General features: G+C 34.2%; 1 protein-coding gene across 1 annotated transcript in view; it reads left to right on the top strand.

Moving 5' to 3' along the window:
* The window catches only part of fgd (faciogenital dysplasia), a 150921-nt gene that overhangs the window by 99669 nt on the left and 23925 nt on the right, over positions 1–27327 (top strand). Inside the window, exons 4-10 of the mRNA XM_062052759.1 lie at positions 2386–2560; positions 4869–5403; positions 9066–9155; positions 13889–14025; positions 17886–18042; positions 20721–20859; positions 24486–24544. Coding sequence (XP_061908743.1) covers positions 2386–2560; positions 4869–5403; positions 9066–9155; positions 13889–14025; positions 17886–18042; positions 20721–20859; positions 24486–24544 — 1292 coding nt within the window. The remainder of the gene's footprint in view (positions 1–2385; positions 2561–4868; positions 5404–9065; positions 9156–13888; positions 14026–17885; positions 18043–20720; positions 20860–24485; positions 24545–27327) is intronic.

The following is a 27327-nucleotide window of genomic DNA, read 5'->3' on the forward strand; positions in this document are numbered from 1 at the left end:
AAATGGATGGATGGATGGATTGTGAATCCACACCAAACAAGAATGACAAACACATTTCGGGAGAACATCCGCACAGTAACACAACATAAACACAACAGAACAAATACCCAGAACCCTTTGCAGCACTAACTCTTCCCGGACGCTACAAGGTGTGTGTGGGGGGAGGGGGGGGGGGGTGTTTGGAGGTAGCAGGGGTGTATATTGTAGCGTCCCGGAAGAGTTTGTGCTGCAAAGGGTTCTGGGTATTTGTTCTGTTGTGTTTATGTTGTGTTACTGTGCGGATGTTCTCCCAAAATGTGTTGGTCATTTTTGTCTGGTGTGGATTCACAGTGTGGCGTATATTTCTAACAATGTTAAAGTTGCTTATACGGCTACTCTCAGTGTAAACTGTATCGCTGTTGATCAAGTATGCTTTGCATTTACGTGTGTGTGTGTGTGTGTGTACAGGAGCCGCTCATATCTTGTGACTGGGCGGGCAAGTTGTTAGAGGGGATGAAAAGCGGACGTGACGTCAGCTCGTTAGGGATGGGCGATACCACACTTTTAGGATTCGATACGATAATGATACTTTTTCTTGCATTTTGATCGATACCGATACCGATACCATTAATTTCTTATTGGCAAGTTTTGTCAGTCAAAAATATTATTACTATTGTTATTATTTAAGACAAATCACAAGACAAATACAGACCATTTATACCACATTTATTATGGTCAATATATAATAAAAGTACAATTAAAATAAATAACATAAATATGAAAAATAAATTAAATATAAACAAAAATATACACATTTTCACTTTTCTTATTCCTAAAAAAAAAACGTCTTGGTAGAAAAAGCTTAAAAAAACAATTATTCATAACAATGTTATGTTTCAAACCTCTTTGTGGAAGTAAACTTATAACACTTCTCTGAAGCAAAGTCAATAATTTCCTTATCACAATAAACTAGGATTTTTTTGTCCTATAAACCTGCATACGAAAGACAGTTCCCTGAGAAAATGAACTTGGAAAAATTATCTACAAAAATGTCTGACACCATCACACCTTTAGTGTACTCGAGATATGTTGTCACACGTCACACTTTACTGAAGTCTCAGATTGCTGTTCAGGAAAAGTAACATGTTCACGTTGACGACGCTCATTCGCTGTCTCCTGTGACGTGACTGGGCCAGCATGTACTCTGCCAGGTACAGGGGTGTCCCAGCACATAGTAAGTTAAGTAAGTCATCAAAAACATCTGAAAGTGATGCTTGCACCCCCCACACGCCGTTTTTTGGTTTATATCGATACTTTTTTCAGAAAAGTGATATCAAATGAGTAGCGTGTGAGTATCGATATATCGATACCACAGGATCGATACGCACATCCCTACAGCTCGTAGAGGACGTTAAAAGCAGTGCCTGTAAGGCACGCCCCCAAGACTGTGGAATACGAGATATAATGACTGATGAACACCTTCGTTGGATAATGAAGGTTGCCTCAGCTCAAAGCCTGAGCCCCGACATTAATGAACTAGCATCCAAGAAAAGATGCCAGGTATCTGGCTTGGGCACATCAGATTAGATCAGTGTGTTGCAACCTGAGCCGTTCAAAGTCCTGAATGGTTGTTTTATTCATTATTTTATTTTCAAATTTATTAGCCTGTGAAAAAAGTTAATGTTGATATTTACCTCAGAAGGCTGCAAATAAAGAAGAGGCATTACATTTTTATTTAAATTGAATTTGATATGCCATTGATATTTTTTAATTATTATTATTATTATTATTTGAAACTCGATTTTGCATGTCACTATAAAGTAAAATAAAAGCCTTGCTTGTTCAATATTCAATGCAAAACTTGTTTGGGTCCCTATTAAAAAGGTTAATTTGTTCAACCTTGGCCCGCGGCTTTGTTCAGTTTAAAATTTTGGCCCACTCTGTATTTGAGTTTATATATATATATATATTATATATATATATATACATACATACATTTATAAGGACTAAATATGTTGAATAGAGATATATTTATGCCTAAATAAATACACTTTGACATTATCTTGAGAGAAATGATTGGCGGCTGTCAGAAAGTTGTCACGTTGATGCAACACTTGTCAGTCAGACCGAAGCTGGAACAAGAGCACAGTCTGCACGCTAAGATAGTCAAGTGTGCGTTTCAGTCTGACAGGAAGTGTGGCAGCACTCGTGCACACGTCAGTTTCCTGTTCTGAAATCAGGAAGTTGTCAGACGACCGAAGCAGCCTTCAGTTCAACATCGTTATTTTCATTATCCGAGACTTGTCAGGATTCATTATGGAGGTTTCCTCTTTGGGGTTTTTCGGTCCTACTTTTTGAAGTCTCACCTTTTTGTCCTTCGTGTGTTTGTGTTCCCGCCGGCCGCAGTGCCCCCTAAACCTGCACACCTGCTGGCTCTGGGGCAGGACAAGAAGCCCAAGAGGATCCCTCCAGCGCCCTGCAGGCCTCTGCCGGCTCCGCCTCCTCCACCCAAACCCAAGTCGGGCGCTGCCAGGGAGGTGCAGAAGGTGGGGCTGCTCATCGAGCGCTTTGAAAACTCCAGGTGAGACTTGGACAATGACATCGCCGCATGGTTGAGTTGGACCCAGGACCATTGTAGTCCACGTTTAGCACACCTGGATCAGATGTGTTCTTTATCATTTGGCCTTTATTACCTCCAAAGACACAAACAGGACTGAGTAGACTTTGGCAGGGTGAAATAAATCACCTTTTAGTGCAAGGGTGTCCAAAGTGTGGACCACAGCTCATGTTTTTGCACCTTTTCAAAATACTACTACAAAATAAATGCATAAAAAAGTGAAATAAAAGAGCAAACAGGTGAAATTAAATAAGAAAAAGTTGCAATGTTGACTCTATAATAGCACAAAGATGCCATGCAGGCTGTTTTTTTATTTATTTAAAACTGTCATTGCTCGCAAAATCAATGTTGTTATGAATTATTTACATATTCAAGGCTCCAATTACTTTACATCAAATATTACACTTTGAAATATGACATATTTTGTGTGTCTGACAGAAAGGTCTGAAGTTGATCTACAGATTTTATTTTGAAAGTACAAAAATAAAATCAATTATGACTTTTTTTTAACACTTTTGAGTGGCACCCTAGTGTTTTTTTTTTTTTTTAAACTGTCAAATGATAATGAATTAAAATCAATGTTATTATAAATTATTGAGCTATTTAAGGCTCCAATTATTTCAAATTTAATAGTACACTTTATATTTTCATTATTTTGGGGAAAATATTACATGTTTTTATTTTTTAACAGATAGATCTGAAGTTAATTGAGAGGTTTTGGTGTTCAAAGGAAAAGAAAAAAAATACAAGTATGACTTATTTTTAACACATTCATGAGTGGGACCCGAAGAATTTGAGTGGGATTTTCTTTTTAATAAACTTCCATTATTAAAAAAAAAAAGAATCATCATCAACGTTGTTATGAATTACTGTCCTATTTAAGGCTCCAATTACTTCACATCAAATATTACACTTTGAACAGTTTTTTGGGACAAAATATTGCATATTTTGTTTTTGCCATAAAATACACAGTATTGACAAAATAAAGGCATAAACATAAAAAAACTACTTCATATTGACAAATAGACCTGAAGTTGATCTACAGATTTAAGGGTTGAATAAAACATATACATGTATATATCTATATGTATGTATGTATATATGTATATATATATATATATATATATATATATATATATATATATATACATACACATAAATGTGTGTGTGTGTGTGTGTGTGTACAATGTATGAAATAGTGTGTACTGTTAGTGTTTACAAAGTATAAGATAGTGTGTACTATTGGTGTGTACAAAGTATAAAATAGTGTGTACTATTAGTGTGTATAATGTAGGAAATGGTGTGTACTATTAGTGTGTACAAAGTATGAAATAGTGGGTACTATTAGTGTGTACAAATTATAATCTAGTGTGTACTATTAGTGTGTACAAAGTATACAATAGTGTGTACTATTACTGTGTACAAAATATAAAATGGTGTTTACTCTTAGTGTGTACAAAGTATGAAATAGAGTGTACTATTAGTGTGTACAAAGTATAAAATTGTGTGTACTATTAGTGTGTACAAACAGTGTACTATTGGTGTGTACAAAGTATGAAATAGTGTGTACTATTAGTGCGTACAAAGTATGAAATAGTGTGTACAAGGTATGAAATAGTGTGTACTATTAGTGTGTACAAAGTATAAAATCGTATGTACTATTAGTGTGTACAAAGTATGAAATAGTATGTACTATTAGTGTGTACAAAGTATGAAATAATGTGTACTATTAGTGCGTACAAAGTATGAAATAGTGTGTACTATTAGTGTGTACAAAGTATACAATAGAGTGTATTATTAGTGTGTACTATTAGGGGGCGTGTTGCTTGTGATCTACTAAGACTGTACAATTGAATGTGTGGTGCATACCGCCTGAGTATTTTGCATGTACCATACAGACCATCGCCATGGAGATGCTCATTTACTGCCCATTCATGTTTTCATGATGTTTTGTTACGTTTTCAAACTTTGAATCGTTTGGTGCCAAGAGACTCACACGCTCGTTAGCATGAACTACAAGCATGCGGACCAATAAACACGTGAATGTTGACTTTACGGACATGAGAGCAGGCGGGAGGGCGTGAAAGGAGAATAAATACCAGCAGGGAGGAGACAGAATATACGACAACGCCCATATAAGTGCGTCCGTCAGTCTGTGACATCACACATGGAATAAAAAGACGTTTATGATTTGATGCTTTGACATTTATTTTGTCGGGGCTTGGCTTCCTTTCTCTGACGTTCGTGTCTTCCTCCTCCTCTCGGCCCCCAGGGTGCCCATCTTGGGGGTGGTCCCCCGCTCCCAGCTGCACCTGAGTCTTAGGATGGACCCTGCGTCCGACGCCACTTCCTGCTGTGACCAGGACGTCGTTGGAGACAAACTTCCAGCATGCACCTCTGCAGACCAGGCGTCCGTGCACGGCGACGCCCCCGACGACACCCCGCCGGACGTGGAGGTGGACATCGCCCACGGTTGCCTTGACGACGCCGACCGGGACGACGCCTCGCCCCGCGAACTCTCGGACCGTCCCGACTCCTCGGAGCAGATGAAGATTCCCAACCGGGACAGCGGCATCGACAGCCCGTCGTGCGCCGCCGAAGGGGAGGCCTTCCCCAACGAGGACGCCATCGACGAGGAGGAGCGTTACGACAGCGTGACGGAAACGGAGAGCGTGTCCTGTTGCGTCGCCCCGGGCAACAAGCGCGACTCCACGCAGGACGAGGACAGCGACCTGGACGAGGGCAGCGGCGGAGAGGCGGGCTCGCTGTCGGAGGCGCCAGCCGGGTATCTGGCGGACGCGCACAAAGTGAGTACCGTATTTTTCGGACTATAAGTCGCAGTTTTTTTCATAGTTTGGCCGGGGGTGCGACTTATACTCAGGAGTAGAGATGTCCGATAATATCGGCAGGCCGATATTAAAATGTAATATCAAAAATTATCGGTATCGTTTTTTTTATTATCGGTATCGTTTTTTTATTTATTTTTTATTTTTTATTAAATCAACATAAAAAACAAAAGATGCACTTACAATTGGTGCACCAACCCAAAAAACCTCCCTCCCCCATTTACACTCATTCACACAAAAGGGTTGTTTCTTTCTGTTATTAATATTCTGGTTCCTACATTATATATCAATATATATCAATACAGTCTGCAAGGAATACAGTCCGTAAGCACACATGATTGTGCGTGCTGCTGGTCCACTAATAGTACTAACCTTTAACAGTTAATTCTACTCATTTTCATTAATTACTAGTTTATATGGAACTGTTTTTATATTGTTTTACTTTCTTTTTTATTCAAGAAAATGTTTTAAATGTATTTATCTTATTTTATTTTATTAATTTAAAAAAAAAGAACCTTATATTCACCATACCTGGTTGTCCAAATTAGGCATAATAATGTGTTAATTCCACGACTGTATATATCGGTATCGGTTGATATCGGTATCGGTAATTAAAGAGTTGGACAATATCGGAATATCGGATATCGGCAAAAAGCCATTATCATCCCTAGTTAGCATACTTACAAGATGGCAGCAAGTATCAAAATTCATGATTTTTTGGGGGATTTAAACATACACAATTAGCTAAAATGCAAATATAATGCGTTAGCATGCTAACATTAGCATGTAAGTAATTGCGGCTGTTTTTAATTGTTGACATGCCTTTTTACTGTATTAACGTGTGTGTGTGTGTGTGTGTGTGTGTGTGTGTGTGTTCTGGCAATGCTTACTTAACGGGGACATCGCTCTGTTTACACAGTCACCTTTAGGGGACCTCTGACGGTACGGGGACCAAAAAACAGGTCCCCTAAAGGGAAACCTTTTTAAATGATGCATTTAAATGATTTCATACAGCATGATTATAAAACATTATTACCTTAAAGCAGTGGTTCTTGACCCTTGTTGGAGGTACCGAACCATACCAGTTTCATATGCGCATTCACCGAACCCTTCTTTAGTGAAAAATAAAATGTTTTTTTTTCAATTTCAAGACAAAGTTATATGTTTTTGGTAACACTTTAGTATGGGGAACATATTCTAAGTAACAAAGACTTAATTTAGAGTTTTTTGGACATTAGGGGAACATATTCTAAGTAACAAAGACTTAATTTAGAGTTATTTGGTTAGGGTTAGGGTTAGAGGGTTAGAGGGTTAGGGTTATAATAAGGCCATGCCGAATAAGGCATTAATAAGTACTTAAAGGCCTACTGAAAGCCACTACTACCGACCACGCAGTATGATAGTTTGTATATCAATGATGAAATCTTAACATTGCAACACATGCCAATACGGCCGGGTTAACTTATAAAGTGCAATTTTAAATTTCCCGCGAACTTCCGGTTGAAAACGTCTATGTATGATGGCGTATGCGCGTGACGTCAATCGTTGAAACGGAAGTATTCGGACACCATTGTATCCAATACAAAAAGCTCGGTTTTCATCGCAAAATTCCACAGTATTCTGGACATCTGTGTTGGTGAATCTTTTGCAATTTGTTTAATGAACAATGGAGACTGCAAAGAAGAAAGCTGTAGGTGGGATCGGTGTATTAGCGGCTGGCTGCAGCAACACAACCAGGAGGACTTTGACTTGGATAGCAGGCGTGCTATCCGACGCTAGCCGCCGACCGCATCGATGATCGGGTGAAGTCCTTCGTCGCTCTGTTGATCGCTGGAACGCAGGTGAGCACGGGTGTTGATGAGCAGATGAGGGCTGGCTGGCGTAGGTGGATAGCTAATGTTTTTAGCATAGCTCTGTGAGGTCCCGTTGCTAAGTTAGCTTCAATGGCGTCGTTAGCAACAGCATTGTTAAGCTTCGCCAGGCTGGAAAGCATTAACCGTGCATTTACAGGTCCATGGTTTAATAGTATTGTTGATTTTCTGTCTATCCTCCCAGTCAGGGGTTTATTTCTTTTGTTTCTATCTGCAGTTAAGCCCGATGCTATCACGTTAGCTCCGTAGCTAAAGTGCTTCACCGATGTATTGTCGTGGCGATAAAAGTCACTGTGAATGTCCATTTCGCGTTCTCGACTCTCATTTTCAAGAGGATATAGTATCCGAGGTGGTTTAAAATACAAATCCGTGATCCACAATAGAAAAAGGAGAGAGTGTGGAATCCAATGAGCCAGCTTGTACCTAAGTTACGGTCAGAGCGAAAAAAGATGCGTCCTGCACTGCACTCTAGTCCTTCACTCTCACGTTCCTCATCCACAAATCTTTCATCCTGGCTCAAATTAATGGGGTAATCGTCGCTTTCTCGGTCCGAATCGCTCTCGCTGCTGGTGTAAACAATGGAGAAATGTGAGGAGCCTTTCAACCTGCGACGTCACGCTACTTCCGGTACAGGCAAGGCTTTTTTTATCAGCGACCAAAAGTTGCGAACTTTATCGTCGATGTTCTCTACTAAATCCTTTCAGCAAAAATATGGAAATATCGCGAAATGATCAAGTATGACACATAGAATGGATCTGCTATCCCCGTTTAAATAAAACAATTTCATTTCAGTAGGCCTTTAATTTACAGTTATTTGGTTAGGGTTAGGGTTAGAGGGTTAGGGCCTGGGTTAGAAGGTTAGGGTTATAATAAGGCCATGCCGAATAAGGCATTAATAAGTACTTAATAATGACTATTTAAGAGACAATATGTTACTAATTTGCATGTTAATAAGCAACTAATTAATGGTGAATATGTTCCTCATACTAAAGTGTTACCATGTTTTATTACTGGTGCACAAAATGAACTGTGCACGAACATCACCTTGTTCAAAGAACAAAACCAACACAGTGCATAAACTCACAACAAATTACACACCTGCAACTCAGTGTGACTTCTGCTGTTGCCGTATCCGTAATACGCCGATAGGGAGAAGTTTTTATTTACACCATGAGTCGGGTGTGTCTTGACCTCCGCCGAACCCCTGAGCCCGACTCACCGAACCCCTAGGGTTCGATCGAACCCAGGTTAAGAACCACTGCCCTAAAGTAGGATTCACATTCAGAATTTTCCATCCTTCTATATATGGTAGTTGGAGTTGCAGACAACTTCATTACTGCTAAATAGCAGTTTTCAGTAATGTCACAGAATATGCAGGATTTGCTTTAACATGGTGAAACTTCCTATAAGAGGACAGCTGTAGTGCTGTATTCTGAGGATCATGTCATATTTAATTTTAACTTCTTTTTTTTTTAAATGGTCCTCAGTAGTCACGTACTAATTTGTGTGAATTATGCAAAATTATTTAAATTTGGTCCCCATGAACCATTATAACTCTTTTTCCCCAGGGTCCCTAGTAAGAATGATCAGCACATTACTTCATCAATCCAGAGATTTAAAGACGTGTATGAGCTAACTGGGTAGAGGCCATTTGACCTCATTTTTTTTAATGGCTCCACAACCTGTAGAAAGGGTGGTCCTCACGAGTGATGTCAAAAACTGATAACCAGTATGTGTGTGTGTGTGTGTCAGTGCTCCGAGGCCCAGAGGCTGCTGAACATCGCCAAAGAACTCCTGCACACAGAAGAGGCGTACGTGAAAAGGCTCAACCTCCTGGACCAGGTGACATGTTCATATCCATTGTGGCAGCGCCATCTTGTCGTTCCAATCTGCCGAGTGTGCCGAGGTCTTAGCGAGTGAGATCAGGACTGATCCGGATTAAGGAAGGCCTCCGTGATCCGCCGGACGACAGCATTGTGTGTCAACATGATTGGTGTGTGACCACACTTTCGTTTGTTCGCCTCAAAGTCAAGCCCAGTGATACTTTAGTGCGCGCCCATGAATGAATATTAATAATAATAATAATAACAATCATATTCTAATTATAATAATAATAATAATAGTAGTAATAATGTTAATAATAATTATTATAGTAATAATAATGATAATGATAAAATACTACTACTACTACTAATAATAATAACAATAATAATTATTATTATAACGATAAAATAATAATGATAATAATAATTATAATCATACAATAATATTAATAGTATTAATAAAATTAATAACAATAATAATATTCTAATTATAATAATAATGATGAAATAGTAGTAGTAATAATGATAATAATAATTATTATTATTATTAGAATTATAATAACAATGATAAAATAATAATAACAATAATAATTATAATTATAATGATAAAATAATAATAATAAAAAATAACAATAATAAAACAATAATAATTATAAATATAATTATAAAATAATAATAATAATACTGGTATTAATATTAATAATAACAATAATAATTATAAATACAATTATAAAATAATAGTAATAATAATGGTATTAATATTAATAATAACAATAATAATTATAATAATAATAATGATACAATAATAATATAATAGTAGTAATGATAATAATTACAGTAATAATGATATAATAATAATTATTATAATAATGATATAATAATAATAATAGTAATAATGATTATAATATTGTTAATAATAATAACAATAATAATTATAATATTATTAATAATTATATTAATAACTATATGATAATTATATTAATAATATAAACAATAATAAAATAGTAATACTATGAATATGTATATAATACTAATAATAATAATGATAATAATAATATAAATGATAATATTATTATTAATAATACAACTATATTATTATTAATAATAATATTAATACTAATACAAATAATAATAACAATATTGATATTAATAATCATTATTATTATAATATTAATAATACAACCATCCATCCATCCATTTTCTACCGTTTGTCCCTTTTGGAGTCGCGGGGAGTGCTGGAGCCTATCTCAGCTGCAAATTAATATTAATATTAGTAATAATATAATAATAATAATATTAACATACTACTACTAAAAATAATAATATTAATAATAATATTAATAATAATGTTTGTCTCCTAACTCTGAGCAGGTTTTATCATTAAAATTATCTTTTGGTGTTCCCCAAGGTTGCCTGCTGACAGATGACCTTTTATGCAGAACTTTGAGATAACATTACATTCATATTGTGAATGCAGAACAACAATACTCTTGTTTGGAAAATTGCATCCAGACTTGTTCAACAAGGTTCAGTTTGTATTTAATATATTCTATTTGTGTTAGTGATGAACGCTTTAGTCCTTATTCATCTACACTCACTTCGTACGAGTTTAATTGGTTCCGAGAGGCAGCTCCGACTTTGCAAAACTCATATGTGTTGCCCAATGAAATGAATTAAAATAAAAATATCAGTCAAGACATCACAATTTTTACATGTAAAATGTCTTTTACGTGTAAAAACACTTTTTTTAGATAATACATATTGTATAAAACAATGCAATAGAATGTAGTAAAAACAAGTTTCATGAAAACAATACAATAGAATGTAGTAAAAACAAGTTTCATAAGTAATGTAATAATAATATAAAGTATTTACCTTGGAGAATGGACTTCTACAATATCTCCTTCCAGCTGCTTCTCTGTCAAACACACCATCCGCAGCTTCCCCATATTTTCATGGATAAATGTTTAGATGGTATTTTAACATCATTGGCTGGCTGACTCCTTCTTCTTCAGTACGGTGCAGACTAGCAGTGCTACGCTCCAACTGCTTCACAACGTAAGCTCTGTCATCTTTCTGATGATTTATTTCTTTAGTTCCTTGAATATCGTCCACTTTTCTTCTCGGCACAATCCTTCACACTCACTTTCTTCACAAACATGCTTGGAAAAACAAAGTTATGTCCATCTCGAGCTAGAAGCTAAATGCAAGCAAAAGTGGAAGTTTTGGTGTGACATTCACCACGCCAACTAGTGGTGGGGAGGCTCATCATAAACGTTCTTGCATTACAATTATCCCAGAGACAGTTTGGACCTAAAAAAAAACCTAAGCTGGGGTCCGGGTGTTCCGATGTAGCAGTTTTTACTTTCCCTGTCACCGAGGGACGGTTCATCTCTTGCCGCGGTCACGCCACAGTCATGTGACATTGATTGCTTTCCATGGAAATGTTAGTGTGGATCCATTACCGCGCCTCTGGCCATGACAACAAAAGTCTGTCCAAGTAATTAGTCGAAGCAGACGCCGTCCACTTGTGAGCCTAAACTGGAGGTTAGCATGTCCAGCTCGCATTAGCAAACACAGCTCAGTGCTTGATTAGAATATGTAAGCAAGCAATAACCTGTGATTAATCATGATTAATCCAAGTTCAAAAGTCTGACTAGTCTGATTAAGAAAATGGAAACAACTGACAGCACTTATAATAATAACAATAATAATGATATAATTATAATGATTTATATTAAATTTGTCAGCATTTTTTAAGTAAAATATAAATAAATAATAGTCTTAAATATAAATCAACAGCAAGTCATTGAGGAGGTTCAAGAATATTTTAGGGAGTGGCCTATAAAATGTTCTAATGATGAAACAAAGACATGAGAATGTAAATATTGTGGTTTATGATCGTCTTCTGCCTGGTCCTCGTGGTGGGATGTGTGACAACATGAAACATGACGATGCAAGATGGAATCATCCAAATCTGTTCATCTAAATCTTTAAAAGTCATCATCAAGTGTTTACATCTTGTAAAAAAAAAAATACTTTTAACTAAATAAAGTCATGAACTAGTTTTTAGTGCATGTAAACATACTGAGTGTGTGTTTGTGATGTTAGCTCCAGCAATAACAATAATAATACTACTACTACTACTAATAATAATAATAATAATAACAATAACAATTATGATAACAATAATAATAATAATAACAACACTAATAATAATAATAATATTAATCATTACAATAATAATAATAATAACAACAACAATACTAATAATAAAATAATAATAACAATAATAGTACTATAAATAATAATAATAGTAATACAAATACTAATAATAACACTAATAATAATATTAATAATAACAATAATAATAATAGTAATAATAACAACAATAATAGTAATACTATGAATATTAATAATAATAATAACAATAATTATCATAATATTATTACTAATAATAGTAATAATAACAATAACAATACTAATAATAACACTAATAATAATAGCAATGATAATAATAGTACTAATAACAACAATAATAGTAATATTATTAATAATAATATTAATAATAATAATAACAATAATTATCATAATAATGTTATTAATAATAATAACAATAATTATAATAATAATATTATTAATAATAATAGTAATAATAATAATAATAACAATAATTATCATAATAATATTAATAATAATACAAGTAATAATAACAATAATAATACTAATAATAACACTAATAATAATATGAATAATAATAACAATAATTATAATAGTAATAATAACAACAATAATAGTAATACTATTAATAATAATATGAATAATAATAATAACAATAATTATCATAATAATACTAATAATAACACTAATAATAATATAAATAATAATAACAATAATAATAATAATAGGAATAATAACAACAATAATAGTAATACTATTAATAATAATATGAATAATAATAATAACAATAATTATCATAATAATATTATTAATAATAATAGTAATAATAACAATACTAATACAATCAATAACAATAATAATCATAATAATAATAATAATAATATTACCAATCAGAATAATAACAATAATAATAATGATAATAATAACAATAATAATAATGGTAATAATAACAATAATAATACTACTACTAATGATACAAATAAAAACAATAATAATACTAATCATTAATGAATACTTACTTTTATTTTATTATTTTATTGTCAATAACAAACTGCTGCTAATCATCATGCTGATTGATTGATTGATTGATTGATTGATTGATTGATTGATTGATTGATTTCCTTCCATTTATGCAATCATGTCCCAGAAATGATTCTCATCAACATTTCTTTAGATTTGTGGTTCTCAAACATTCTTCATCAAGTTCCACCTGAAAAAAACACTTTGTCTCTCCAAGTACCACCATAATGACCAACGTTAAGATACAGTGGCACAGTAGGCATACGTCTTCATTAAGTACCACCATAATGACCAACATTAAGATACAGTGTACCTAAGTCTTCATTAAGTAGCACCATAATGACCAACATTAAGATACAGTGGCATAATAGGCCTAAGTGTTCATTAAAAGCAAGGCAGAGGTCTAAAGTATATTAGATGTTTTGGTTACTGTAACATCACACGCAGTTTGAACAGTCACACTGTGTTTGTATGTTTCATGAAGTGATTATTTGGCGTAGCACTAGATGGTTTGTGGAACATTCACGTCACGTTTGTGTTTTTGTTCTGCAGGAGTTTTGCACTAAGCTGACAGAAGCTGGAATCCCTCAGGACGTGATCACAGGAATCTTCTCCAACATCTCCTCCATCTACTGCTTCCACCACAAGTTCCTGCTGCCCGAGCTCAAGACACGCATCACTGGAGAATGGTGTGCAAGGAACCTTCTACATACAACTTAGCATGTAGAACAGCAAGGAACCATCATACATAGAACAGTGAACAACAAGGAACCTTGTACATACAACTTAGCACATACACCAGCAAGGAACCTTCATGTATAGAACAGTGAACAGCAAGGAACCCTTCTACGTACAACTTAGCACATAGAACAGCAAGGAACCTTCATGTATAGACCAGTGAACAGCAAGGAAACTTCTACGTACAACTTGGCACATAGAACAACAAGGAACCTTCATGCATAGAACATTGAACAGCAAGGAAACTTCTACGTACAACTTGGCACGTAGAAAACAAGGAACCATCATACATAGAACAGTTAACAACAAGGAACCTTGTACATACAACTTAGCACATACACCAGCAAGGAACCTTCATGTATAGAACAGTAAACAGCAAGGAACTCTTCTACATACAACTTAGCACATAGAACAGCAAGGAACCTTCATGTATAGACCAGTGAACAGCAAGGACCCTTCTACATACAACTTAGCACATAGAACAACAAGGAACCTTCATGCATAGAACATTGAACAGCAAGGAAACTTCTACGTACAACTTGGCACGTAGAAAACAAGGAACCATCATACATAGAACAGTTAACAACAAGGAACCTTGTACATACAACTTAGCACATACACCAGCAAGGAACCTTCATGTATAGAACAGTAAACAGCAAGGAACTCTTCTACATACAACTTAGCACATAGAACAGCAAGGAACCTTCATGTATAGACCAGTGAACAGCAAGAACCCTTCTACATACAACTTAGCACATAGAACAACAAGGAACCTTCATGCATAGAACATTGAACAGCAAGGAAACTTCTACGTACAACTTGGCACGTAGAAAACAAGGAACCATCATACATAGAACAGTTAACAACAAGGAACCTTGTACATACAACTTAGCACATACACCAGCAAGGAACCTTCATGTATAGAACAGTAAACAGCAAGGAACTCTTCTACATACAACTTAGCACATAGAACAGCAAGGAACCTTCATGTATAGAACAGTGAACAGCAAGAACCCTTCTACATACAACTTAGCACATAGTACAACAAGGAACCTTCATGCATAGAACATTGAACAACAAGGAACCTTCTACATACAACTAAGCACGTAGAAAACAAGGAACCATCATTCGTAGAACAGTGAACAGCAAGGCACCATCTACATGCAACTTAGCACGTAGCACAGCAAGGAACCTTCATGCATAGTACAGTGAACAGCAGGGAACCCTTCTACATGCAACTTAGCATGTAGAACAGCAAGGAACCTTCATGCACAGAACAGTGAACAGCAGGGAACCCTTCTACATACAACTTAGCAGATACAACAGCAAGGAACCTTCATGCATAGAACAGTGAACAGCAAGGAACCTTTCTATATGACTTGGCACATAGAACAGCAAGAAACCTTCAAACAGTGAACAGCAATGAACTCTTCTACATTCAACTTAGCACATACAACAGCAAGGAACATTCATGCATAGAACAGTGAACAGCAAGGAATTTTTATGCATAGAACATAGAACAACAAGGAACCTTCATGCATTGAACATTGAACAGCAAGGGACCTTTTACATAAAACTTAGCACATAGAACAACAAGGAACCTTCATGCATAGAACAGTAAACAGCAAGAAACCTTCTACATGCAACTTAGCACGTAGAACAGCAAGGAACCTTCATGCATAGCACAGTGAACAGCAGGGAACCCTTCTACATAAAACTTAGCAGATACAACAGCAAGGAACCTTCATGCATAGAACAGTGAACAGCAAGGAACCTTTCTATACGACTTAGCACATAGAACAGCAAGAAACCTTCAAACAGTGAACAGCAATGAACTCTTCTACATACAACTTAGCACATACAACAGCAAGGAACATTCATACATAGAACAGTGAACAGCAAGGATTTTTTATGCATAGTACATAGAACAACAAGGAACCTTCATGCATAAAACATTGAACAACAAGGAACCTTTTACATACAACTAAGCACATAGAAAACAAGGAACCATCATTCGTAGAACAGTTAACAGGAAGGCACCTTCTACATGCAACTTAGCACGTAGCACAGCAAGGAACCTTCATGCATAGAACAGTGAACAGCAGGGAACCTTCTACATGCAACTTAGCATGTAGAACAGCCATAGCACATAGGAGCAAGGTACCTTCATGCATTGAACATTGCACAGCAAGGAACTATAATACATAGAGCAGTGAACCGCAAGGAACCTTCATGCATAGAACAGCAATGAACCATCATGCATAGAACAAAGGAACTTACATGCATAGAACAGCAAGGAACCATCATGCATAGAAGATAGTACAGCAAGGAACCATCAAACAAAGACAGCAATGAACCATCATGCATTAAACATTGTACAGCAAGGAACCATCATGCATTAAACATTGTACAGCAAGGAACCATCATGCATAGAACTCAAAACATTAAGGACCCATCAAACATTAAACACCAAGGGACCATCATGCATAGAAGATAGTACAGCAAGGAACCAGCATGCATAAAACATAGAACAGCAAGGAACCATCAGACATAGACCGCAAGGAACCATCATGCATAGACCATAGCACAGCAAGGAACCATCATGCATAGAACATAGACAGCAAGGGACCATCAAACACTGAACAGCAAAGACCCATCATGTATAAAACATAGACCAGCAAGGAACCATCATGCATAGAACATAAAACAGCAAGTAACCATCATGCATAGACCATAGCACAGCAAGGAACCATCATGCATAGAACATAGACAGCAAGAGACCATCAAACATTGAACAGCAAAGACCCATCATGTATAAAACATAGACCAGCAAGGAACCATCATGCATAGAACATAAAACAGCAAGTAACCATCATGCATAGAAGATAGTACAGCAAGTAACCATTATGCATAAAACATAGGACAGCAAGGAACCATCATGCATAGAACAGCAAGGGACCATCTAACATTGAACGGCAAGGAACCATCATGCATAAAACATAGGGCAGCAAAGAACCATCATGCATAGAACATAAAACAGCAAGAAACCATCATGCATAGAAGATAGTACAGCAAGTAACCTTTATGCATAAAACATAGAACAGCAAGGAACCATCAGACATAGGACAGCAAGGAACCTTCATGCATAGAACATAGTCAGCAAGAAACCATCATGCATAGGACATAGAACAGCAAGGAACCATCTAACATTGAACGGCAAGGAACCATCATGCATAAAACATAGAGCAGCAAGGAACCATCATGCATAGAACATAAAACAGCAAGAAACCATCATGCATAGAAGATAGTACAGCAAGTAACCATTATGCATAAAACATAGAACAGCAAGGAACCATCAGACATAGGACAGCAAAGAACCTTCATGCATAGAACATAGTCAGCAAGGAACCATCATGCATAGGACATAGAACAGCAAGGAACCTTCTACATACAACTTAGGACATAGGACAGCAAGGAACCTTCATGCATAGTACATAGTCAGCAAGTAACCATCATGCATAGTACATAGTACAGCAAGGGACCTTCTACATACAACTTAGGACATATAACAGCAAGGAACCTTCATGCATAGAACATAAAACAGCAAGGGAACCATCAGACATAGAACATAGCCCAGCAAATAACCTTCATGCATAGCAAATTCTGTGGTTCTTTAAAATTATTTCTTATTCTTGAGAGACTGAACTCCTTTTCCAGTTGTTTTATCTCTTCAAGTGTCTTGTCGTCACATTTTATTGTACAACTTGTCCTTGTTTAAATGTGTCCTATTTATTTTGAAAAACCAAAACAGGAAGTCCAACCCCCGTATCGGAGACATCCTGCAGAAACTTGCACCCTTCATGAAAATGTACGGCGAGTACGTGAAGAACTTTGACCGAGCGATGGACCTGGTCAACACCTGGACTCAACGCTCGTCCCAGTTCAAGAGTGTCGTGCAGAACATACAGGTAAGTGTTCTTTGTGCCCAAAATTATTTTTAATCGACAAATGCTTTTTGAAAACGTTAGCGTGCTAACAAGGAAGCAGTTAGCATACTTACAAGGTGGCACAAAATAAATACATCCTTGATTTGTAGGTTTATACCAACAAAATGTGCTAAAATGCTTATTTAAAACGTTAGCATGCTAACAAGGAAGCAGTTAGCATACTTACAAGGTGGCACAAAATAAATACATCCTTGATTTGTAGGTTTATACCAACAAAATGTGCTAAAATGCTTATTTAAAATGTTAGCATGCTAACAAGGAAGCAGTTAGCATACTTACAAGGTGGCACAAAATAAATACATCCCTGATTTGTAGGTTTATACCAACAAAATGTGCTAAAATTCTTCTTTAAAACGTTAGCATGCTAACAAAGAAGCAGTTAGCATACTTACAAGATGGCACAAAATACAAAAAAACAAGGTTAAATAAGATTTTTAGGTTTACACCAATATAATTAGCCAAAATGCATGTATAAACATTAGCATGCTAACAAGGATGCAGTTAGCATATTTACAAGACGACACAAAATAAGTACAATCTCGATTTAAAAGTTTATACCAACAACATTAACTAAAATATTAGCAAAAAACCATGGGAACAGTTAGCATACTTTAAAGATGACGGCAAGTATCAAAATACATGATTTTTAGGTATTGGCGTTCAAAATTAGCTACAATGCTAGTTAAAACTGTTAGCATACCAATGTTAACATGCTAACATAGGTTTAAACATAGCTACATAATTTGCTGAAATTCTAGAATAAACTGTTAGCATACCAATGTTAGCATGCTAACCTGGGAAAAGTTAGCATAGTTGCAAGATAGCGCCAAGTAAAAAAAATCTTTGATTTTTAGGTTTAAACGTCGGTACAAAGTTAGCTGAAATGCTAGTATAAACTGTTAGCATAACACTGTTAGCATGCTAACATGGGGAATGTCAGCATACTTCAAGATGGCACCGAGATTAAAAATACATGATTTTTGGATAAGTGGTGGAAAAATGGATGGATGGATGGATTTTTACATTTAAACATATAAAATGAGCTACAACGCTAGTATAAACTGTTAGCATGCTAACATGGGGAATGTTAGCATACTTCAAGATGGCACCAAGATTAAAAATACATAATTTTTACCTTTAAAACATACGAAATGAGCTACCATGCTAGTAGTATAAACTGTTAACAAACCAATGTTAGCATGCTAACATGAGAAAAAAAATTAGCATATTTGCAAGATGGCGCCAAGATTAAAAATGTGTTATTTTTACATTTAAACATTAAAAAAAGAGCTACAATGCTAGTATAAACTGATACCATACCACTGTTGGGGCACCGAGATTAAAAATACATGATTTTTACGTTTTAACATACAAAATGAGCTACTAGGCTAGTAGTATAAACTGTTAGCATACCAATGTTATTAGCATGCTAACATGAAAACAATTTTTTTTTAAATGCATATTTGCAAGATGGCGCCAAAATTAAAATTACATGATTTTTACATTCCAACATAAAAAAAAAGAGCTACAATGCTAGTATAAACTGCTAGCATACCAATGTTAGCATGCTAACATGAAAAAAAGAAAAGAAAAAAAAAGCATATTTGCAAGATGGCGCCAAGATTAAAATGACATGATTTTTACATTTTAACATAAAAAAAAGAGCTACAATGCTAGTATAAACTGTTAGCATACCAATGTTAGCATGGTAACAAAAAAAAAACATATTTGCAAGATGGCGCCAAGACTAAAATTACATATTTTTTACATTTTAACATTCAAAAAATCACCTACAATGCTAGTATAAACTGTTAGCATACCAATGTTAGCATGCTAACATAGAAAAAAACAAAAAACAATGTTAGCATGCTAACATGAAAAAAATAAAAATAAAAAATAAAAACATATTTGCAAGATGGCGCCAAGATTAAAATTTCATAATTTTTACATTTTAACATTAAAAAAAATTACCTACAATGCTAGTATAAACTGTTAGCATACCAATGTTAGCATGCTAACATGAAAAAATAATTTAAAAAAAAAAGAAGCATATTTGCAAGATGGCGCCAAGATTAAAAGTACATCATTTTTACATTTTAACATAAAAAAAAATACCTACAATGCTAGTATAAACTGTTAGCATACCAATGTTAGCATGGTAACATGAAAAAAAAACAAAAAACATATTTGCAAGATGGCGCCAAGACTTAAATTACATAATTTTTACATTTTAGCATTCAACAAATGACCTACAATGCTAGCATAAACTGTTAGCATACCAATGTTAGCATGCTAACATAGAAAAAAAAACAAAAAACAATGTTATCATGCTTACATGAAAAAAATAAAAATAAAAACATATTTGCAAGATGGCGCCAAGATTAAAATTAGATAATTTTTTACATTTTAACATTAAAAATATTACCTACAATGCTAGTATAAACTGTTAACATACCAATGTTAGCATGCTAACATGGAAACAAAAAAAACATATTTGCAAGATGGCGCCAAGATTAAAATTACATAATTTTTACATTTTAACATTAAAAAAATGAGCTACAATGCTAGAATAAACTGCTAGCATGCCAATGTTAGCATGCTAACATGGTAAAAATGTTTTTGTTGTTGAATGCAAACAGAAAGAGGACGTGTGTGGGAACCTGACCTTGCAGCACCACATGCTGGAACCGGTCCAGAGGATCCCGCGTTACGAACTCTTGCTCAAAGACTACCTGAAGAAGCTGCCTGACGACGCCCTCGACCGCAAAGACACCGAAAGTAAGAAGAACAACACGCTCTCCGGTTTTACTTTCAAACTTACACTTTCACTTTCATTTTCTCATGAAATCATGGAACAAACTGCTGGAGGAGGATTTGGTCTGTGCAGGTTCTCCCTGCCTCTTAAAGGGGAACTGCACTTTTTTTTGAACATTGTCTTCATATGTAGTATCTAGTAACATTCATAATAACATGTCATATTTTCATCATTTTAAGTATTCATTTCACAGACGCATCACAACGCTCACTTCCCCTTCAACAACAACAACACTACTAATCATGGCAGACTTGATGAGAGGCTATTTCTCTCTACAAAGTTGTGTTGTTTACATTTGTATTATGTTATTGTTACCAAGTTGTGTTGTTTGCATTTGTATCATTTTGTGTTACCAAGTTGTGTTGTTTACATTTGTATCATTTTGTGTTACCAAGTTGTGTTGTTTACATTTGTATCATGTTGTTGTGTTACAAAGTTGTGTTGTTTACATTTGTGTCATGTTGTTGTTACCAAGTTATGCTGTTTACATTTGTATCAAGTTGTTGTGTTGTTTACATTTGTATCATGTGGTTGTGTTGTTTACATTTGTATCACGTTGTTGTGTTGTTTACATTTGTACCATGTTGTCGTGTTACCAAGTTGTGTTGTTTACATTTGTATCATGTTGTTGTGTTGTTTACATTTGTACAATGTTGATGTGTTACCAAGTTGTGCTTTTTACATTTGTGTCATGTTGTTGTTTTACCAAGTTGTGTTGTTTACATTAGTATCATGTTGTTGTGTTACCAAGTTGTGTTGTTTACATTTGTGTCATGTTGTTGTGTTACCAAGTTGTGTTGTTTACATTAGTATCATGTTGTTGTGTTACCAAGTTGTGTTGTTTACATTTGTATCATGTTGTTGTGTTGTTTACATTTGTACCATGTTGTTGTGTTACCAAGTTGTGCTGTTTACATTTGTATCATGCTGTTGTGTTACCAAGTTGTGTTGTTTACATTTGTGTCATGTTGTTGTGTTACCAATTTGTGTTGTTTACATTTGCATCATGTTGTTGTGTTGTTTACATTTGTACCATGTTGTTGTTACCAAGTTGTGCTGTTTACATTTGTATCATGCTGTTGTGTTACCAAGTTGTGTTTTTTACATTTGTGTCATGTTGTTGTGTTACCAAGTTGTGTTGTTTACATTAGTATGTTGTTGTGTTCCCAAGTTGTGTTGTTTACATTTGTATCATGTTGATGTGTTACCAAGTTGTGTTGTTTACATTTGTATCATGTTGCTGTTACCAAGTTGTGTTGTTTACATTAGTGTCAAGTTGTTCTGTTACCAAGTTGTGTTTACATTAGTATCATGTTGTTGTGTTTCCAAGTTGTGTTGTTTACATTTGTATCATGTTGATGTGTTACCAAGTGTGTTGTTTATATTTGTATCATGTTGTGTTGTTTACATTTGTATCATGTTATTGTGTTATCAAGTTGTGTTGTTTACATTTGTATCGTGTTGTTGTGTTGTTTACATTTGTATCATGTTGTTGTGTTACAAAGTTGTGTTGTTTACATTTGTATCATGTTGTTCTGTTACCAAGTTGTGATGTTTACATTTGTATGACGTTGGGTTGTGTTACCAAGTTGTGCTGTTTACATTTGTATCATGCTGTTGTGTTACCAAGTTGTGTTGTTTACATTTGTGTCATGTTCTTGTGTTACCAAGTTGTGTTGTTTACATTTGTATCATGTTGTTGTGTTGTTTACATTTGTACCATGTTGTTGTGTTACCAAGTTGTGTTGTTTTCATTTGTATCATGTTGTTGTGTTACCAAGTTGTGTTGTTTACATTTGTGTCATGTTGTTGTGTTACCAAGTTGTGTTGTTTACATTAGTATCATGTTGTTGTGTTTCCAAGTTGTGTTGTTTACATTTGTATCATGTTGATGTGTTACCAAGTTGTGTTGTTTACATTTGTATCATGTTGCTGTTACCAAGTTGAGTTGTTTACATTAGTCTCAAGTTGTTCTGTTACCAAGTTGTGTTGTTTACATTTGTATCACGTTGTGTTACCAAGTTGTGCTGTTTACATTTGTATCATGTTGCTGTGTTACCAAGTTGTGTTGTTTACATTTGTGTCATGTTGTTGTGTTACCAAGTTGTGTTGTTTACATTAGTATCATGTTGTTGTGTTTCCAAGTTGTGTTGTTTACATTTGTATCATGTTGATGTGTTACCAAGTTGTGTTGTTTATATTTGTATCATGTTGTTACCAAGTTGTGTTGTTTACATTAGTATCATGTTGTTGTGTTTCCAAGTTGTGTTGTTTACATTTGTATCATGTTATTGTGTTACCAAGTTGTGTTGTTTAGATTTGTATCATGTTGTGTTACCAAGTTGTGTTGTTTACATTTGTATCATGTTGTTGTGTTATCAAGTTGTGTTGTTTACATCTGTATCGTGTGGTTGTGTTTTTTACATTTGTAACATGTTGTTGTGTTACAAAGGTGTGTTGTTTACATTTGTGTCATGTTGTTCTGTTGCCAAGTTGTGTTGTTTACATTTGTATCACGTTGTTGTGTTACCAAGTTGTGCTGTTTACATTTGTATCATGTTGTGTTACCAAGTTGTTGTTTACATTTGTATCATGTTGTTGTGTTACCAAGTTGTGTTGTTTAAATTTGTATCACATAGTTGTGTTACCAAGTTGTGTTGTTTACATTTGTATCACGTTGTTGTGTTACCAAGTTGTGTTGTTTACATTTGTATCATGCTGTTGTGTTGTTTACATTTGTATCACGTTGTTGTGTTGTTTACATTTGTACCATGTTGTTGTGTTACCAAGTTGTGTTGTTTACATTTGTGTCATGTTGTTCTGTTGCCAAGTTGTGTTGTTTACATTTGTATCACGTTGTTGTGTTACCAAGTTGTGCTGTTTACATTTGTATCATGTTGTGTTACCAAGTTGTTGTTTACATTTGTATCATGTTGTTGTGTTACCAAGTTATGTTGTTTAAATTTGTATCACGTTGTTGTTACCAAGTTGTGTTGTTTACATTTGTATCACATTGTTGTGTTACCAAGTTGTGTTGTTTACATTTGTATCATGCTGTTGTGTTGTTTACATTTGTATCACGTTGTTGTGTTGTTTATATTTGTACCATGTTGTTGTGTTACCAAGTTGTGTTGTTTACATTTGTATCATGTTGTTGTGTTGTTTACATTTGTACCATGTTGTTGTGTTACCAAGTTGTGCTGTTTACATTTGTATCATGTTGTTGTGTTACCAAGTTGTGTTGTTTACATTTGTGTCATGTTGTTGTGTTACCAAGTTGTGTTGTTTACATTTGTGTCATGATGTTGTGTTACCAAGTTGTGTTGTTTACATTTGTATCATGTTGATGTGTTACCAAGTTGTGTTGTTTACATTTGTATCATGTTGTTGTGTTACCAAGTTGTGTTGTTTACATTTGTATCATGTTGTTGTGTTGTTTACATTTGTACCATGTTGTTGTGTTACCAAGTTGTGCTGTTTACATTTGTATCATGCTGTTGTGTTACCAAGTTGTGTTGTTTACATTTGTGTCATGTTGTTGTGTTACCAAGTTGTGTCATCAAACAATATTTCTTTCTTTCCCCCACAGAAGCGTTGGAGTTAATTTCTACAGCAGCAAATCATTCCAACGCAGCCATCAAGAAGATGGTGAGACTTCTCATCTCATTTTCTCATCTGGCATCATACCATGTGATACCATATGATACCATTTCATATGATATATGATACTATATGATTTATGATACCATACAATATATGATATGATATGATATATGATACAATAAGATACATGATACGATATGATATACAATACAATATGATAAATGATACCATATAATATATGATACTATATGACATATATGATACAATATGATAGATTATGATACCATATGATATATGATACTATATGATATTATGATACGATATGATATATGATAGAATATGATACATGATATGATATGATATGATATATGATACCATATGATATATTATACAATATGATACATGATACGATATGATATATGATACATGATACGATATGATATATGAAATGATATGATATATGATACAATATGATGTATAAGTTATGATACCATGTGATATATGATACAATATGATACATAATACCATATAAAACATGATACAATATGATATATGATAACATATGATATATGATATGATTTACGATACAATATGATAAATGATATATGATACTATATGACATATATGATACAATAAATAGATGATGATATATGATACCATATGATATATGATAAAATATGATATATGATACAATATGATACATGATACAATATGATATATGAAAGTATATGATATCATATGATGTATGATAAGATATGATACCATGTGATATATCAAACAATATGATACATAATACCATATAATACATGATACAATGATATATAATACCATATGATATATGATACCATATGGTATATGATACGATGTGATGTATGAAACGATATGATATATGATACTATATGATATATGATACGATATAAGATTTTATATGATATGATACGATATGATATATAATACAATATGATATATGATACATGATACCATGTATATGATTTTATATGATGTATGATACATTATACGATATTATATATGATATGATACAATACGATGCATGGTACCTTGTGATATATGATACAATATGATACATGATACCATTTGATATATGATACATGATACAATATGATATGATACATGATACCATACAATACATATGATACATGATACCATATGCTATATGATACATGATACCATATGATACAATATGGTATATGCTACAATATGTTACATGATACATGATACTATAGGATATATGATACGATATATGACTCGATATGATATATGACACGATAGGATATGTGACACAATACAATATATGACTCGATATGATATATGATACGAATAATGCTGATATAAATGTTTATAATGTATGATATCATATGATAACATACGATACCATACAATATAGATACAATTTTGATTATAATACGATACGATGTTAAATGATATGATATGTCACAATGCTGATATGATGTGATGTGATACGATACGAATGCAATACAGATATGATATATGAGTTATCTCAGACAGGAAGTTGCGTTTTTTTGCTGGCGGCTTTCAGTGACTCGCATCTTCGTCATCGCTTTCCTGTATCTGACTCGTATTTCCAACCTCCTCCAAAAGTGGTCACATGATCAATGAAGAAATTTAATACAGTGAAACCTCCATTTACAAACCTAATTGGTTCTTGAACAGGGTGTGTCAATGGTAAAGTTTGAGTAGCGAAGCAAATTCCTCCATAAGAAACAATGCAAACATGAATAATTGGTTCCGGCCTGGACAAAAGTCCTTATTTGAGGGAAGGTTTGTACACTTTGAAGACAAAATAAAGTACTACACAGTACTGTACATCAAACATAACAAGGAGGCGAAGGATCTCCTTTCTATCTATTAACAAGACACAACAACAACGGCAAGCTGAACTGTTCTGTGTATGCTGCTCTGCCAACACACACAGAAGTCATTTTGGTGTCGTCACAAATGATCAGAAATCATAAACTTTTTTAACTCTAACAACCTTATTGCTACTAGTGAATGAATTAATTAATGAGTGAACAAATGAAAGAGTGAATGAATGAAAGAGTGAGTGAATGAATTAAAGAGTGAATTAATGAATGAGTGAATTAATAAATGAATGAGAGAATTAATAAATGAAAGAGCGAATGAATGAATACATTGATAAATGAATGAGTGGATGGATGAAAGAGTGAGTGAATTAATAAATGAATGAGAGGATGAATAAATGACAGAGTGAGATAATAAATACATTGATAAATTAATGAGTGAATGAATGAGAGAGTGAGTGAATAAATGAAAGAATAATGAAGGTATACATGGGTGAAAGAATAAATGAATGAGTGAGTGAATGAATAAATGGGTGAAATAATAAATGAGTTAATGAATGAATGAATGAGAGAATAAATAAATGAAAGTGAAAGAATGAATACATTGATAAATTAATGAGTGAATGGATGAAAGAGTGAGTGAATGAAATTAGTGAATTGATAAATGAATGAGTGGATGGATGAAAGAGTGAGTGAATTAATAAATGAATGAGAGAATGAATAAATGACAGAGTGAATTAATAAATGCATCGATAGATGAATGAGTGAATGAATGAGAGAGTGAGTGAATGAATTAAATAATAATGAAGGTATAAATGGGTGAAAGAATAAATGAATGAATGAGTGAGTGAATGAATACATTTGTGCAATAATAAATGAGTGAATTAATGAATGAATGAGAGAATGAATAAATGAAAGTGAAAGAATGAATACATTGATAAATGCTTGAGTGAATGGATGAAAGAGTGAGTGAATAAATGAAAGAAT

The sequence above is a fragment of the Entelurus aequoreus genome, linkage group LG07 (assembly GCF_033978785.1).
Source record: "Entelurus aequoreus isolate RoL-2023_Sb linkage group LG07, RoL_Eaeq_v1.1, whole genome shotgun sequence".
In the NCBI taxonomy this organism is placed as follows: domain Eukaryota; kingdom Metazoa; phylum Chordata; class Actinopteri; order Syngnathiformes; family Syngnathidae; genus Entelurus; species Entelurus aequoreus.